Source organism: Paramisgurnus dabryanus, chromosome 14 (assembly GCF_030506205.2).
Source record: "Paramisgurnus dabryanus chromosome 14, PD_genome_1.1, whole genome shotgun sequence".
Taxonomy (NCBI): domain Eukaryota; kingdom Metazoa; phylum Chordata; class Actinopteri; order Cypriniformes; family Cobitidae; genus Paramisgurnus; species Paramisgurnus dabryanus.
This window is the reverse complement of record NC_133350.1, coordinates 11,604,978-11,623,804: the sequence shown is the minus strand read 5'-3', so window position 1 is coordinate 11,623,804 and position 18,827 is coordinate 11,604,978. Positions and strand designations below refer to the sequence as shown.

The 18,827-nt window shown below is 36.9% G+C and overlaps 1 protein-coding gene across 1 annotated transcript in view; it reads right to left on the bottom strand.

Annotated features, from left to right (window-relative positions):
- Positions 1-12,038, bottom strand: part of flnba (filamin B a) — a 98,527-nt gene extending 86,489 nt beyond the window's left edge. Inside the window, exon 1 of the mRNA XM_065240803.2 lies at positions 11,611-12,038. Coding sequence (XP_065096875.1) covers positions 11,611-11,902 — 292 coding nt within the window. The 5' untranslated portion in view covers positions 11,903-12,038. The remainder of the gene's footprint in view (positions 1-11,610) is intronic.
- Between the last annotated feature and the right edge of the window lie 6,789 nt (positions 12,039-18,827).

The window sequence follows — 18,827 nt, the reverse complement described above, 5'->3', positions numbered from 1 at the left end:
AACACTCAAATAAACATTTTGAAGAAACTATGACAGAAAATAAACACATACTAGATTATTAATGAATTAAATGTTTTTAACAGATACCTCTAATGGGAATAGCTGCGTGATGAAGTGAATCTAAAGGGTTAATAAACACAAACTAAAGCAGATGTTGTAGAACGTCAGGGGAACGATGATAGATGGTGCAAAAATTTTAAAAACTGAGTATTTCCCACTATTAATTACATTATCTTAAAGGAGTATAAATACTGTAAATAATGCACATAAATAAAGTAAGCAAGAACGCTCAACAATTATATCTAATCAACAGGCACGTGAAACCTAGCTAGCAGGTTGCTCAAACAACAAAATCACCTGCTAACTAACTTTAAATTTGCAAGAACTATAGATGAATACAATAACAGGCTTAAATAAACCCAAAACATAAGTCCACTTACGGTTCTCACGGACACGCGTTTTATCAACTGGCTATCCTCCAGATGACGGACCACGTCTTTATCTCATTTTGGCCGTGTGGCGCGCATGCATGCTCGCGTTGTGAAGCGCATCCGTGCTATTCTCCGAGATGTTTTATCAACTGGCTAGTTATCCTCCAGACAGTGACGGTCCGGACCACGTCTTTCTCATTTCGGCCACGTGGTGCGCGGCCCTGCTTTTTTTTACCTAGTTAAGGCGGTAGGGTTTCCAAGCTTAGGCGGGCCGCCTGAACTGAAATGTGCTGCGGGAAACCCTGGAATATGCTGGATATTTATGCAATTTATGCGGAAAATTGCCGGAAATGGCCGGAAATTGCCAAAATAGTTTCATCGATGTTCGCGTCGTGTAATTAAGTCACTTAATTCCCATGACAACAGGGGACATGCCGGCTCTTGTGTGAAGTAAATGCAACATTTTTCAACTTTCTGCTAAGATATATATGACTTTTTGCTACGAAAATGTGGGGATTATGAAATCATGCAAGCCCCGCATATTTTGCGTGCAGTGTGGCGTATTTAATAAAAGCAGCCCCAGCATAAATATGCAGACTTTGGCTGATTATGCATTGAATCATGTGATCGCATAATCGCGTTTTTCTGGAGGGACTGGATATAGACAGTATTGGCTCACCCCGCATCGATAAAATTACGAAATATTACCAAAATTCGATATGTATATATATCCCAGATCTACAATAGATGTGGGCTTTTAAAGTCATCAATCTTACCTACTCTGGCTGTGAAACTGGAGGAATTTACCATTGCGTGTCTATGAATATTTTTCTATTACAGGAGCACTATAGCAACCCTGAAACATTTGTCCAAGCCCTTCAAAGTTTCTGGACTCATTCTTAAACCTGACTGTAAACACTGACCCAACACTGCTGTACTGTACATGAGGCAACCTTACTGTTTTTCCATGGTCAGCTGTTGTATTTGGATGGAGGGTAGAGCTGAAGTATCTAGGGCACACAACAGAAACTGTGACGCAATCCATTTTCAAGCAGGAATGCTGCTTTCTGGATCAGTGGCTTCTTGTGGCATGGTTTCGCAGAAATTAATTCACAAAAAGCCCAAACTATTGGTTTGTGTTACACCAGTGAAACATTACATCCGCCGAGTGATTTAGAGCCAAAACAACATCTATCTTTTCAACGGGACGTACCCCACAAACACATGAACATAATTACCAGCATCTGAAAACATTGTGCTGCCCAGCTTTGCAAAACTTACATTTATGTATTTAGCAGAAGCTTTTATCCAATTGCAATAGGGCCACGAGGCATATAAAAAGTTGTGGAATTGTGTAAATCGCAATATGGATCTCACAACAGAATGATTTTAATACATTAAAAAGTTATGTAAAGTCAAACTTTTAGGTTGAGGCAGATAGCAGAGAGACTGGTAAGACAAAGAGAGTAATGCTTTCATTTAGGGATGCACCGATACCGATACTGGTATCAGGTATCGGCCTCGATACCACATTTTCTAAAGTACTCGTACTCGTTAAAAGTCCCCCGATACCAGGGATCGATACCACGGTCTGAGAAATGTCTATGTTTGAGCGGCGTGTAAGGGGTTAATGCCTCGTGTTGTCCAAAGAGGCAGAGTTTACAACAAACTGGAAAACTAGTCCCTTGTTTTTTTGTTAAATTATATGACTAAAGCTGTTACCTGTAAATTTAAATCATGTTTTTTATAAAGTACTCTGTATCGGTATCGGCAAGTACTGAAATGCAAGTACTCGTAATCCAAAAAAATGGTATCGGTGCATCCCTACTTTCATTTTCTATGAAAGTATGTAAAACATGTAAGACATTAAGTATGAATATATATATATATAATATTATAATGCTTTAGTTTTGTAAAAACAAGTTATATCAAGTATTGTAAATATCAAATTGTTTGCATTTTCTATCAATATTAGGCAGCCTTATAAAGCATTAGGTGGTGTACATTTTATCGATACAGGTTTCCTGGGATCAAACAAACAATTTAAGACAATCTTAACTCCTGTCAGCATTGCTAATGGGGAGCGTAACATTTCTGGCTGACGTCAGAGGTATTCAGGCCAATCACAACGTACTGATAACCTGGCCAATCGGAGGACACAAGGCTTTTCAGAACGATGAGCTTTGTACAAAATCAAAGCGTTTCAGGAAGACAGGGATTAATGGAGCAACAATAATGCACGGTATGTTGAAAATAATGTGTTTTTAACCATAAACCACGCAAACACAATGTAGTATACCAAATAATGAAATAAAGAAATTTACTGGCTGATTAAAAAGATTTACCAATGGCGATAATAACAAATTTCAAATATCGGCCGATATATCCACTTAATTCATCCACTTTGTTCCTTTTTATAACCTTTGCACAGAATTGTATGATCTTATTGTTACGTAAAAAAAAAGGTATACTCAATTTAACCATCCTCTGCTAAAAACTAGTGATAGGACAATATATTGCAATGTAAAAGGTGCTCTTTAAAGTGGTAACAGAGGCCATCAGGAGATCTCCACTGATCCAGTACAACAAGTTTTAAGCGTTCAGCTTTGTGTAACTCAATGGTCGCTGATGACAGCTGTAAGGTCACTGACTCATGAAAAGCTCAGATTCACTGCTAAGATACAAGCAAACTTCACTAGCAATGAGTACATGCTGAAAATCATTTCAGCCATCCTCAAAATAAGCTTCGGTTCTTTCTAAAATTGCATCTCAAGCTACAGTAAATGCCACACCTCGACCATGTGCTCCACAACACTTTCAATCTGTCAGAAGATCCCTCAAGAACTTTCAATTACGCGCTGAAAACACATGTTGTGCAGGTAAAAGATACAACGCAATTCTTACTGTAATTTAAACCCTTTCAAAGTAATTTAGCCCTTGAGCTGCATTGATCCATGTTTGCAGTCACACAGACTCCGGCAGGATTCACAGGCTTCATGACGTCTTGCACAATCTTTTGATACACGACTCGGTCAGTGAATGCCAAAACATGCACAGTTTTTCACCCATCAATCACCGTCATATTCATTATAAATGATGCATTGCAAAACAAGACGAGGCAACGGTTTTCTACTTAACCACAGTTTAGTAAGGCTGAGAGCCTCAATGCAACATCTAGGTTATATTCAAACCAGCAGCAAGATGACCGGACAGGTGATTAACGCTGAAGTGTGAGGTTTTAAATCATTGCTTTGTTTGTTTATCTGACATCTACACCAAAGACGTCATTCACCAGATCATATACAGTACTGCATTGCCAAGGCTGCGAGTGTCGGCTGAGCACCTGTTATTTAGTTAATAAGCATCTCTCTCCAGGCATTGAACATCTTTTAAAACAAGTTTGGTGCCACAGAGATGACATAATTTATCTTTGAATCCAACATCTGCAGATTCATGCAAACCTACTGTAGCAAAGTCCTACATCCTGACTTGTTTGGTATATGAAAGCATTATCAAATTAAGCTAAACTTTTGAACAAATAACCTGAGGAAAATAAATAATGCACAGGTCCCGTATGATGCAGAGAACCCAACCCATAAAACATCCATGGGCGGGCCATCTCAGTCATTAAAAAACAAGAGCTCTGAGATTACAACACAACTCTGAACAGCCAAGTTTTTCTTTTACAAGATACAATTCATTGGCCAAAGAAACTCTGGCGAAGAACACGACACGGCTACACTTTTATCTAATGACCTTTTAAATCACAATAAACAACGTATGATGTACTAGATATGTCATGCACATCACGTCAGTAAAGCTGGTTCCCTGATTAGTAGTAAATCACCATCATCTGCTATTCAGATGGAGCGGCATTTACTACACAAGGCCGTAGTTCTTTTGACAAGCTGGGCCATATCGCATACATATCGCAGGCGATATGTCCGCTATAAATAATGTGAAATTGCCCCGATTGTCAGTGAACTACGGCTTTGTGTAGTAAATGTCGCTCCATCTGAAAGCAGCTGATGGCGATTTACTTCTAATCACAGAACCGGCTTCACTGACGAGATGCGCTATGACAATTACATGCGAATTATCGCACATCCCTATGCCAAACTAAAACATTAAAATGATCCTTAAATGAATGAAAAAAATAATAATTCATAATCTGAAATTATCAAATTTAATCCATAATCTGAATCATATTCATTATAAATGATCCATTTATATCCCCAACAAATACTCTGGTAAAAATTCAGACTGAAATTTAATAGCATTTCCTTTCTGGGAGACATGCGGTGAACAATTCAGATCCTAACTTGCTCTGAATTTCGAGGGGAAGTTTGAAATCTTGAGCAAATGTCTTGGATGTCAGCACATGTGTGATTGAGTCCTTCGCAAACGGACTCCAAAAATCCCCAACCCAATCTTACTGGCAACGAATGCAAACATTACACAAGCAGATTTTAATATCACCTCGATGAGTGATGCTTGAATGTGCAAAACTTACCACCACCGTGCAATAATACAGAGGTTTCAAACTGTCGTTGGGACCCACATGTGGGTCGCAGAGTGGAATAAGGTAAGTGAAAGTGGTGAATAAGTGGTGAATTACACAAACACAGTTTAGTCCAACTAATGACAAGCAATGAGGAGGATTTTGATATGATAAACAATAAGGTATTTTGATATTGCAATTCCACTTACATTTCATAAATACATTTTGCAGAAGAAAAGTGCAAACCTGACAATCACACATACAAACATATGAAGTCCTTAACAGAGAGCCATAACATGAGTAAAGCTCCCCCCATAGAGAGACTAAAGTCTGAACGTCTGGTGGAGATGAGATGATCTCTCTGGGGTCTCCAGTGGCCTGAGGTTTCTGTTGTGATTAAAGGACATTAAACACTATTGAATTCCACAGGCATGAGCACCACTGAAGATTCATATGAGAAACGCTTTCAACATCTTCCAAAGTCGTGCCTCCCGAACAAGCTGTTGCTGAGGTTTGGCAGGAAGAAGATCATTTTAATTCCAGCGAAGAGCTGAATGCTTGCAGGACCTTCTCCTTGAATTCTAGACGGCTACCGTTGAGCGGAGCGTAACTTTCTAGATGCGAATATAAGCATCTCTGAAGATTCATCAACACTACATTTACAACTTCACTTAATAAATACTCAAAAGAAAATTAAGATCTGAAAGATAAACTGCGCAAGTTGCTCTTGCGCATACAGGGGTTTACAGGACATAGCCCAAAAGTATTGCAATTTGTTGCAATACACGTACGAGCACACAGACGTTTGCCGCAAGGCTGTGCGTTCGACTGTGCGTGTATGCTCGCACTCGCATAAAAAAGCAAACTATAATCCAGGCTTTAACCGGGGTGAAAGCGTTACCCCTTGACAGAAGGCCTGTCTGAAGCGTGGCCAACAGCCAATCACAACGGCCGCAACACATGCTCTGGTTTTGCATATACGTAATTGGCTGGCTCGGACTAGGTTATTTGCATTAGGTGATCTGCGCTTGAAAAGTTAAGAAATTTTCAACTTCTGCCGCGAGGTTGACGCATCCACAATTCAGTTCGGCAACGCATGAGGTCACCTTTTAAAAGTAAATGAGAACCATTAACGTTTTCGCCCTGTGTGAATGTACCATCTCCCAAAACACAACTGAGAAGATTCGATCCTGCAGTGCACATTACTGAGTGATGTCATGATGGTCATTCAGAAACATCACTTTGCCAACCGCATCTTCAATGGAAGACTAACAGCATACAATGCAAACAGACTTTCATTTACGGCAGGCACTTAGGGGCGTCTCATTCCCTGCATCAGTGGAAAAATCAGAAGAGACGTCAGAGTGGAACCAGAGGTAATGGTTTGACTCAGCAGGAACCGACCTCAGAACATCAATAGAACCACTGTGTCTATTTTGGGGTGGCCGGGGACCACATGATCACACAGGCATGGTTTGAAACAAAATTGATATTCAGAGACACAGAGATGTCAAACCACACTTGTGGGGATGGGTGAAATTAAAAAAAGGTGAAGATTTAAATAACGTGGCAACCAAACAGACGCGCAATTACTACAAACACAAAACAAAACGTTGACAAGAAAAGCAAGGGCTTGTAAACAGCTCCAGAAGGATATTTTTCATGCTTTATTTATAAGAAATTTAGCTAAATAAATTTAAGCATGATGAAACGCGTTTAAGATATTGGATATAATAATACCGAGCACTTTTACTACTATAAATATGGTGAAAATTAGGGTTGCATAACAATTAATCACGATTAATCTATTGCAGAATAAAGGTTTTTGTTCATATATGTGTGTGTACTAGGGATGCTTAACGATTAATCGCAATTAATCTATAGCAGAATAAAAGTTTTTGTTCATATATAATATGTGTGTGTACTAGGGATGCTTAACGATTAATCACGATTAATCTATAGCAGAATAAAAGTTTTTGTTTACATCATAAATGTGCGTGAACGGTGTTTAATAATTATGTATATATAAATATGCACACATGCATGTATAATTTTAAGAAAAAAATATATTTATATATTTATATATTACATGCATGTGTCTGCATTTATTTATACAAATTTATTATATACAGTTCAAACACATATATCATGTAAACAAAAACTTTTATTCTGTAATAAATTAATCGCGATTAATCATTATGCAACCTGCAATGCTCAATATGGCAACTCTGGCAACAATTTCTGCCTTCTAAATAAAAGAACCAATTATCAATCAATAAAGACAGAAAAAATTATGGTACAGTTGATTTCAGGTTTATTTGTTGGTCAATAGTTGATTTTAGCAAGTGATTTTAGAGATATCCGTCTTTCCTCATGCAAGTAGATAGGACTTTAGTTGTGCATCTAACAAGCTACCTTTTCACAGATGCTGCAAAACCAGATATCTGCAGATTCTGAAAACACAGATTCTGTATTGGCCTATAGCAGTGGTCTCCAACATGGTGCCCCCGTGTTCAAGAGAAAAACATCTTTACTTGATCGAGCCATAAAGTTCATCAATGAATATTTTCAATCATCAATTCTTGTCTTTCACACACTAGAGACAGAAAAACGTGAGCAAACATAATCCTGTGAGATTTACAGTCAAAACACCAGACGGTGTGACCGCCGCATGTTTGTTTAACTGTGAATTCTCACCAATCTCCGAACATGTCTGCCTATAAAACTGATGGGTGAGTGGAAAGTCTGGCCAGTGACCCTACTGATCATTTTCCCCTTTTCCAAAAACATCTATATAGAGCTAATGAAAGCTCCCAATTGGCTCTTTCTGGACAGGACGATAATGTCATTCAGGAAGCGTCTCTGTAAATCCAAAACTAAATGTTTTCTGTGTACATTTCCTCTGTTATAATCCCAACTGGTGAAGCAGAATCGATATTTAGCTCAATTTTAATTTAATGTGTCACAGAGATGAAAATTAAATGGACTTGGTGTTAAACACTGGAACATTCAGAGCTTCCTTCATGATAAATAATGCTGGATTATTTTTAACCCAGCGTTGTGTAAATTTTGGACAGAACACATTGATGGGTTAAAAATTACCCAATGCTGGGTTGTTTTAACACAACTGATGGGATGTTTGGGTAACAATAACCCAAAATTGGGTAAATTTTAACCCATCTGTGTGTTCGGTTCAACATTTAACCAGGTACCCAGGTTGACTGTGCTTTCAGGTTGGGCACCACAAAAAAAATGTTTAAGTGTTGTATAGCTGCTATCTATCCAACAGGGTTCCCACACCTTAGTTAACTTCAAATTCAAGGACCTTTCAAGGACTTTCCAGGTCCAATACAATTCAATTCAAGGACTAAATGTGTGGACACATTTCAAGTGAGAGCAAGGTTACATCGTGTTACCTTTTAAGATACATTGTTACAGTTCCCTTTCAAGGGAACTCGCGCTGCATCACTGCGGCGACACTTTGGAGACGCCTCCAGGGGTAAGTGCGTCTGAATGTGAATATCAAATTCAACCAATGGTGAGGCTTAATGACAAAGACAGGGTGACGCGGGAGCCAGGAAGTATATCGCTATCTGAAATATTGCCAATGTCTGCGTTTCAGGGACGCATGAATTATGGCAAGGGAGACGCAGCGTCTCGTTCCCTTCTCAGGGAACAACAGTTACATACGTAACCCGAGACGTTTTCATGTCTCAAACACAACTGTTCAAAAAAGCATTTTGGTATGAATCAACTTTCGCATACTGAAGATATAAGCATTTAAAGCGAACAGTTTGGCACGTGTGCTTTAAAAAGTCTAGAATTTGTATGATATTATCCTACACTACACAGGGAATAATATGGATAATATGGATCTTCCCAGGGAATTTTTTTCCCAGATTCACAAACTTTCAAGGACCCGTGGGAACCCTTATCCAATCTTACCTTTTTCATTTTCACAAGCATTAGATGCACAAAAAGAGTCTGAATGAATATGTGGTAGGGCTGTGTGATATTCACCAAAATTCATATCTCTGACAATGATAATTATACTGGTTAATTTGGTTAACACATAACAGCTCTCTAAGCAGAGATCAAGCTCTCAAGAGAAATGCAAATAAAGATCAATAACCTTGAGTTGGACCACACAAAACACACTGTTGTGTTTTTAGGTGTCGGCCGGATCCAAAATTTAATTAGCAAAACATTTTTCATTAATGTCTCCAACAATTTATTAGCATGTGAAAACACTTCACCAGGCGAGAACACTAAAGAAAACCAGGTTACATATTATGCAGCCGTTACCATGGCAATGTTTACCCGTGTTTTGATGCCCCAAGCGATTAACTACCTAATAAAGAGGTGGATTTGTACACTTCCTGTGAAACGACAGTATTGCATCACCGTACAGGTAAAGTTAAGCACCTGTGCACAAACGCAGATAAAGAATCCAGCGCCGGCGCAATACATAGCATGCAAACAACAAAGACATTGTAAGAAACCTGTGAGTTGATGTGTTTGGATCGACTCCAACAATGTCGTAAGCCCCTGAAAGTTGTTTGGCACCGAATATACCATTGTGAAAGAAACTTAATAATTAAGCTGCCGGAATTCTGAAAATTCCTTGGATTCAACATCTTAGCACACAAAAGAATGCACGGTCAAACATCTCATACCAGGCCAAATAAGGAAAAGAGACAGGTCTACAAAAAAATCAATAGACAATGATATAGACACCCTCTCTCATGAGGAGAAGACATCTCACCGGCTCATTGACATGCATGAAATACTTCAAGATGATGTTGCAACTCTGCAAAAAAAATGTTCACGACGTTGAGCAAGAGAAGGGTGCATTTTAAAAAAACTAAATATTTTAAGTACAATTATGTATTTACATTTTATTTTTTTTTATTTTTTTTTTGGCATAAACTAGCACAAGTTTGTAACAGCAGCTATCAGAAGGCAAAACCTTTCACAATGCATAATCTCAATAGGCGTGTCATTCGCTTTCACTAACAAACTAGTTCCAACAAGTATAATGTTACTACCACGCTTTTCTTTAAACATGTACACAACATTTTTGGGTACTCAATACGTGCCCGTTCTTTAGTCTCTCAAAGCAATGTCTTGATATATAAATAAATAAATGTTTAATATTCAGAAACAAAGCAAAGCATGATGGTATTTAGGGCTGGGCGATATTGACCAAAACATATCTTAAGGCCTATTCACACAATAATTGTTTCTCATGAGGATGTCTGTAAAAATAGATTTGCATGCATACTCAACAATACAACTTATGCATTCAGATGAAGATAATTTGGCTATGGATGCGTGAATTTTAACATAAAAAACCCGGAAATGAGCTGGACAAATAGGCTACACAATCATTATGACCTGGATACTTCATTATATGTATATGAAATACTGTTATGTATGTGTAATTTAATACATTTTACATTTGTATTTAGCACTTGTTGCTGTTAATAGTCATTTTAAATGTTTTTGTGATTTTCTTCTCTTTATTTTTATCAGCTCTCGCTGTAGTGGAGCGATGATAAACTTTGTTCCCATAAACTTTAGATCATTTCAGTTATGAAGGTGTCAATGTTTAAAATGCATGCAAAGAAAAACTCATATCGGGTGCAGAATAAACTCGAAGAGCGTAAACGTGCTTTCAGTGGTCTAAAAGGAAGCGCAGAATGACTTTTGCATTGATCCCTTTTGAGATCTGGATATGGACGGCAATTAAATTACAACACGACCTTGGTGTTCAACATGCGAGCTGGTTTGAAAGTTAGTCCGGCCTAAAGGGATAGTTCACCCAAAAATAAAATAAAAAGTAATTTTCTCACTGTCATGTTGTAACAAACCTGTATAAAATGTCTTTGTTCTGATAAACACACAATCATGAGCCCCATTCACTTCCATAGTAGCAATAAAGAATACTATGGAAGTGAATGGGGCCCATGATCGGTTTGGTTACAAACATTCCTCAAAATATCTTCCTTTGTGTTAATCAGAACTTAGACATTTATATAGGTTTGAAACAACATGAAAGTTTTCATTTTGGGGTGAACTATCCCTTAAGTGCACATTCAAGACAGGAGGGACAGACCACAGCGATAGAGACAGTTTATACCTATCCCACTGGGAAAACCAAATTTTACCACCCAGCCCTAATAGTATAACCAACCAATACCACTGCTCCACTTTGGTACCACTTCACCTTCCTGATAAAATACATGTGAATGATTCCCAACATTACAAATACCACTATAAACTGTTTACCAATAAAACCAGTACAAAATTACTTATTTAATGCATTTCATATTGCAGTAGGATTTAATGGTTTTCTACTGGTGCCAGATATCCCACTTACTAACACAACACATTACCAGTAGAGACCCACAGAGACCAGTCGTTTCAATTAAAACCAATACAATTCTATTATAACCATTTAATCAGCAATGTGATGGGTGCTATTCTTGTTTTTAGTAGGGCATTTTGCACAAACAAAGCAGTAAAAAAAACATAATTTCATAAAAACACAATTCCCATTAAAACCAGTAAAACTTCTGTGATGGTTTCTATAGGTTTGAATTTACCACAAACCAGTACAGAGTATATGAGCACCATTTAAGTGAAAAGTTTCATGGACAGCAGCAGGTAACTCACCGATGGACACGAGCTTGATGTTCTCGCGGTCCAGGAACTCGAGCGCCACGGACACGTTCTCCAGCTTCATCTGTCTGAATGTTGGTCTGGCGTGATATTTTCTGTACATTTTCTTCTGACTGAGGACCTCGAGCAGTGAGATGAGTCGGAGTCCATCGCTCAGGTCCAGCTGCAGGTCTGCGATGCGTTTGTTGACGCTCTTCAGGTGCTCGTTACACCAGCGCGTGAAGGTGTTCTGCTGGATCTTCTTCCATGGCGCGTCGTCCGCCAGGTCTTTCTCTGTCACCGGCATGATGCTTTAACACTCGGGTAAACTTTGTTTGATAACTCTACTGTTGTCTCCGGTTTATCTGAGGAGCGTATGGCTGCGTAGCTTCTCGTCCGTCCTCTCCGGTATTCCTGACTGTTTGTTCTGTTCCCTCCTGTTGACGCGCATGCGCAGACTTTTATATGGAGTGCCAGTGACGCCACCTGCGCAGCTTTAAACCCGACCTGCCGTTCATGTAACTTATGTTTTCTCTTCAGTTTACTTTATTTATTTATAATTTATAACAAGGAAACATAATTATATCATATCATTATAAAATAACCTTAACATTAAACTTTTAAAATTAAAATTTAAAGTTAAAAGGAAAGAAATACAGAAAAAGATAGATGGATGATGAATGGATGGATGGATTGACAGACATACATGATAGACAGACAGGATAGGCAGATAGCTCATAGATAGATAGATAGATAGATAGATGGATGGATGGATGGACGGACGGACGGACGGACGGACGGACGGACGGACGGACAGACAGACAGACAGACAGACAGACAGACAGACAGACGGACAGACAGACAGACAGATAGATAGATGGACAGACAGACAGACATATAGATTAATATAGATAGATAGATAGATAGATAGATAGATAGATAGATAGATAGATAGATAGATAGATAGATAGATAGATAGATAGATAGATAGATAGATAGACAGGATAGACAGGATAGACAGGATAGACAGGATAGACAGGATAGATAGATAGATAGATAAATAGATAGATAGATAGATAGATAGATAGATAGATAGATAGATAGATAGATAGATAGATAGATAGATAGATAGATAGATAGATAGATAGATAGATAGATAGATAGATAGATAGGGTGGGTTTGGATGGATAGATGGACAGACAGACAGATATATTACAGATATAGATATATTATAGATAGATAGATAGATAGATAGACAGGATAGACAGGATAGACAGGATAGACAGGATAGACAGGATAGATAGATAGATAGATAAATAGATAGATAGATAGATAGATAGATAGATAGATAGATAGATAGATAGATAGATAGATAGATAGATAGATAGATAGATAGATAGATAGATAGATAGATAGATAGATAGATAGATAGATAGGGTGGGTTTGGATGGATAGATGGACAGACAGACAGATATATTACAGTTTTTCTCAATTGCTTTGGCTCAATTCTCAAATGAAAATTTTATTTTCCAAAACAATAAGATCAGATCTCTAAACAATTAGCTTATTGTTCACATCAGATTGGAATTTCTTATTGATTTGAGCAAATTGCAAATGCTTTGGCACATGTGTGCAAACAATAAGTACAATCGTCTGCAGTTTGCCCAACAACTAATTGCATATGGCTTGTTGATCAAAACTGATGAGTCAATTCTCACTTAAACTGTCAAACTCTTCGCAACTTCTCAATCATTTGTCATCGTGTACGCCATCACATTCAAAACGATCCATTCACTTATCAAAAACTACTAAACATGCATGTACATTCCATAAATATCTGACATTGATATTGTTTGTAATGTCTGCTTCATTGGAGATTTTTTCCCTGGTGCATGGCAATGGAAAACATAAGATGTGATGTGGATGAAAATCTTTGGCCTGACCAACAAGAGCGACAGGATGTCCAACAAGAGCGACAGGATGTCCAACAAGAATAATTACAGTAGTTTATCATTGAGGTTATTTTGTAGTTATTTTCTATTATATTTTTTTGTAACATAGGAAATATGAAATGTACAGCAATTGGACAAGCAAGATTTCAGTTTAAATGTAATACACATACAAAAATAAATGAAGTGAATAAATAGAAATGTTCATTTACTTTTTTCTATGTACTGTTGACTCTTCTCAATTATTACGATTTTTTTATGAAACCTTATTTTCTATGGTGGACTTTCATGGTGAAAAAACAACTAAACATTTTGACCAGTGTTGCTCACACGATGACAAAAACACTTTATATTTTGGTGCCCTTGGCCAAATTACTGACAAGACAACTAGGTTTTGAAGCATGAATAAAATGTTTTGGGTGTGTAACTTCATTTTGCAGACATGCAATTAAGTTCTGAAGTTCCAGCAAACAGTTGTGACATTTGCACTCACAGTTTAGAGAATAATAAGACTGTTGCGAAAAATGTGCCAAAGCAATTGAGAAAAACTGTAACACAGACAGATAGATAGATAGATAGATAGATAGATAGATAGATAGATAGATAGATAGATAGATAGATAGATAGATAGATAGATAGATAGACAGGATAGATAGACAGGTAGGGTGGGTTTGGACAGATGGACGGACGGACGGATGGACAGATAGATAGATAGATAGATAGATAGATAGATAGATAGATAGATAGATAGATAGATAGATAGATAGATAGATAGATAGATAGATAGATAGATAGATAGATAGATAGACGGACAGATAGATTAATACAGATAGATGGATAGACAGGTAGGTAGGGTGGGTTTTGATGGACGGACGGACAGATAGATGGACAGACAGACAGATAGAATAATACAGATAGATAGATAAACAGGATAGATAGATAGATAGACAGGATAGATAGGTAGGTAGGGTGGGTTTGGATGGATGGATGGACGGACGGACAGATAGGTAGACAGATGGACAGACAGACAGACAGACAGACAGACAGGTAGGTAGGTAGGTAGGTAGATAGATAGATAGATAGATAGATAGATAGATAGATAGATAGATAGATAGATAGATAGATAGATAGATAGATAGATAGATAGGGTGGGTTTGGATGGATGGATGGACGGACGGACGGACAGATAGGTAGACAGATGGACAGACAGACAGACAGACAGACAGACAGACAGACAGACAGGTAGGTAGATAGATAGATAGATAGATAGATAGATAGATAGATAGATAGATAGATAGATAGATAGATAGGGTGGGTTTGGATGGATGGATGGACAGACAGACGGACAGATAGATAGATAGATGGACAGACAGACAGACAGACAGACAGATAGATTAATACAGATAGATAGATAGACAGGATAGATAGGTAGGTAAAGTGGGTTTGGATGGATGGATGGACGGATGGACAGACAGACGGACAGATAGATTAATACAGATAGATAGATAGATAGATAGATAGATAGATAGATAGATAGACAGGATAGATAGATAGACAGGATAGATAGACAGGATAGATAGGTAGGTAGGTAGGGTGGGTTTGGATGGATAGATGGACGGACGGATAGATGGACAGATAGATAGACAGATGGACAGACAGATGGACAGACAGACAGATAGATTAATATAGATAGATAGATAGATAGATAGATAGATAGATAGATAGATAGATAGATAGATAGATAGATAGATAGATAGGTAGGTAAGGAGGTAGGTAGGTAGATATATAGATAGAGAGAGAGAGAGAGAGAGAGAGAGAGAGAGAGAGAGAGAGAGAGAGAGAGATAGATAGATAGATAGATAGATAGATAGATAGATAGATAGATAGATAGATAGATAGATAGATAGATAGATAGACAGGATAGATAGGTAGGTAGGGTGGGTTCGGATGGATGGATGGATAGAGGGGCGGACGGATGGACTGACTGACAGACAGACAGAGAGATAGATAGATTAATAGATAGATGGACAGGATAGATAGGTACCAAGATAGATACAGAGATAGATAGATAGATAGATGAATGACATGATGCATAAACTTGACAGGAGTGTCACTTTATTTTACCAACAAACATTGATAATAATAAAAAACAAGACATTTATATATTAACAATAAATGGAGAAAAAAACTTTAAAAAAAAAGTGAGATTGATGTCAAAGCAACATATATTTTTGTGTCATTTTAACTTAACAAATTAAGTTAAACAATCTCAAAAAAATTGTTATAAGTTGTCAACTTATCAAAGGTCAAAACTTAAAATAGTAGGGTAAACTGACTTGCAAAACCAAGTTGTTTTAACATCATGCTGCATTTTTTTTTTACAATGTAGGTGAAAAATATTTAGGTGTTACCATTTAAAGTAACTTTTTAAGTTAAACCAACTCTTCACTTTTTACAGTGTAACTGGTTTTGCCAACCAGCACAAGCTTGTAACAACAGGAAAAGCATTATCTCAAAAGGTGTGTCACTTTATTTCACGTTATAACAAACCCATGATAATAACTACATTCATTTCAGACATGGAAAATCATATACAGTATAAAATTATATAGAATTATAATGTTTGTTAAGTTGTAACAGCTATAATTCCTTTATGATCATAAACCTGGCTAAACAAAACTTTGTCAGATAAAATGATGTTACAACATTACAATGTTTCCCAAATTCACCCCCAAAAAATCTTTGTGTGTGTGTATGTTTCCAACAAAAATACTCTTCAGAAAAACTCAAAACTTTTGCTTTGGCTAAAAGCATCAGAACACAGGAGATGAGTAACAGATTTCAGATGCATATGGCCCTGTAATGGACACAATCTACTGTCCTCATAAATGTTTATGAGTTGCCAAACAAATGCTCCCCACACATTTGGCAAGGACACGCTCTTGATCTTCACACTAACTACTTTGTTTTGTCTCAAGGAAGATGTCAGCACTATTTAACAATAATATCTGATTCATGTGGAGTCAGGCTTCAGATATTTCTTTCCTCATATCCTGCACAGCTTTCTACCTTTGCTGACAGGACTCTTAATATTTACTCCAGTATTAACAGCAGCTTTTATTGCACAAAGCACTGGCGTCTCTCTCTCTCTTCTGTATGTTTCCCATGCAGTACAGTAAATTATCAGCATTAGTCATTTGGGTGGATCAACATTACATCACACACTTAACCAAACAAAGGCAAACACACATATTGTACACACACACATACACTTGTGATATGACATCCACTTGCTGTTTTGTCTAAATAGAAAAGAAATTCATTGCAAACACAAAGTGTATAAATACAAAGCACTGAACAACACAGCTCATCCAATTAGAATCAGAGACAGAAATATCTGTCATATTAATGAGGATTATATACAGATTATGATGCACCAACACTAAAGTCGGTTTTCACTACTGTTTATTTAAGTGCTTCGGCTTTGTCTGAAATTACTTTTAGCAAAGCAAAAAATAAAAAGATATGAAAAGAGTATAATCTTTATGAAGGGTAATGAAAACACAGTAATGCAATCTTGTGATCAGTGGATAAGATAATCAAAAAAGTGACTCACGATGCCATAGAAGAACCATTTTTGGCTAAATGGACCTACACTCAGAACAAAAAGGTACAAAAAGGTACAAAAGTTGTCCCTGGGACGGTACTTTTTAAAAAAAAAAAATACACTTTTGTACCAACATGGTTCATATTGGGTCCTTTTTAAAAGGACTTTTTTTTTGGGAGTTAAAAAGGTAAGTAATTCTTCTTTAAAGAACCAAAATAGTTCTTCTATCTATCTTAATTTTTAAGAGTCTAGTTTCTTAACTCCATAAACTTTTAAGCATTGCGTGCCTGAAATCTTGCCACTCTTTGATAACCTCTGTAATGGTGACGACACACGAGTTGAATCAGTAAAGCGGTAATGACAATGAGGAAATAGGATTTCACCCAACGTCCCTCAATGTGCTGAGTAATGCGTCTCAACTCCAGATTACAGCCTAAGGGTGCGTCTGATTCCCTGTCTGTCCATCTGTCTGTCCGCACATCACCTGTCTGACAAACCTGGCACCTATAGCTCAGTGCATTATGATGATAGTAAACCAGACTGTACGACATAATTTATAGTGCTACTACTATAGAATTACATTGCTCGGTGACTCATGCTGTTGAAGTTGAGATGAGTAATATTCATTACAGTAAACTGAAATCAGTCAGCGACAGCGTTTCTTGCCTAAGGGCAAATGTTTAAGATGGTTTACTTTTTATGTAATTGTACAGTTTTATTTACAGGGTTACAGTTACATGACATTCATGCTTTTAGCAGATGATTTAATCCAGACTGATTTGCATTTAATGTATGCATTTGATTTAGATTTTTAAACAATGGATTTCCATGACTTTTGTAGTCATTGACAACCACACTTCTGCTTAAAAAGGTCACTGTAAAAAAATAATGCAGCAAGTTTTGCAAGTCAATTCAACCTACTTTTTTAGACACAACTTATAAAATCAAGTTGAAATTGTTTAAACATAATTTTGTAAGTTAAAGTAACAAAAATATGTGTTGATTGTACAAAATTTTTATGAATTTGTGAAAGGTTCTTAATTTTAATTTCTTTTATCCTCTGAGGAAAGGTTCTTCGGATGTTAAAGGATCTTTATGGAACCATACAGCCAAAAATGTATCTTCTATGGCATCGTACACTGTAAAAAAAAAAACTTTTTGCACTCATAATTTTAAGTTTAATCAGTTTAAGGATTTACAAGTAATTTCAACCATCTTGACAAATGATGAGTTGCTGTAACTTATTTAATCAAGTTGAATTTGCTTAAGTTATGACAACTTAATTTTATAAGTTGCAGCAACTCGTCATCACTAGTCAATACAATTGGAATTACTTTTAAATGCATGTTGATTAAACTTAAAAATTAAATCGCAAAAAGGCCAAAATATGACTATTTTGACAATCTGAAATCTAAGGGTGTAAATGTAAATATTGAGAAAATGAAAAACACATTACTAATTATAAATAACATTTTGATATACTTACGGTAGGAAATTTACTACTATCTTAACAGATTTTTTTGGTTTTGAAAAAAAAAGATAATTTTGGCACATACAATATTGTTGGTTATTTCTACAAATATCTCCGTGCAACCAGTGGCGGCTCGTGACTGCTCATCCGAGCGGCACAAATTTAAAATAAGTGTTTGGATTGTCAAGACACAGTCAATTCTTTT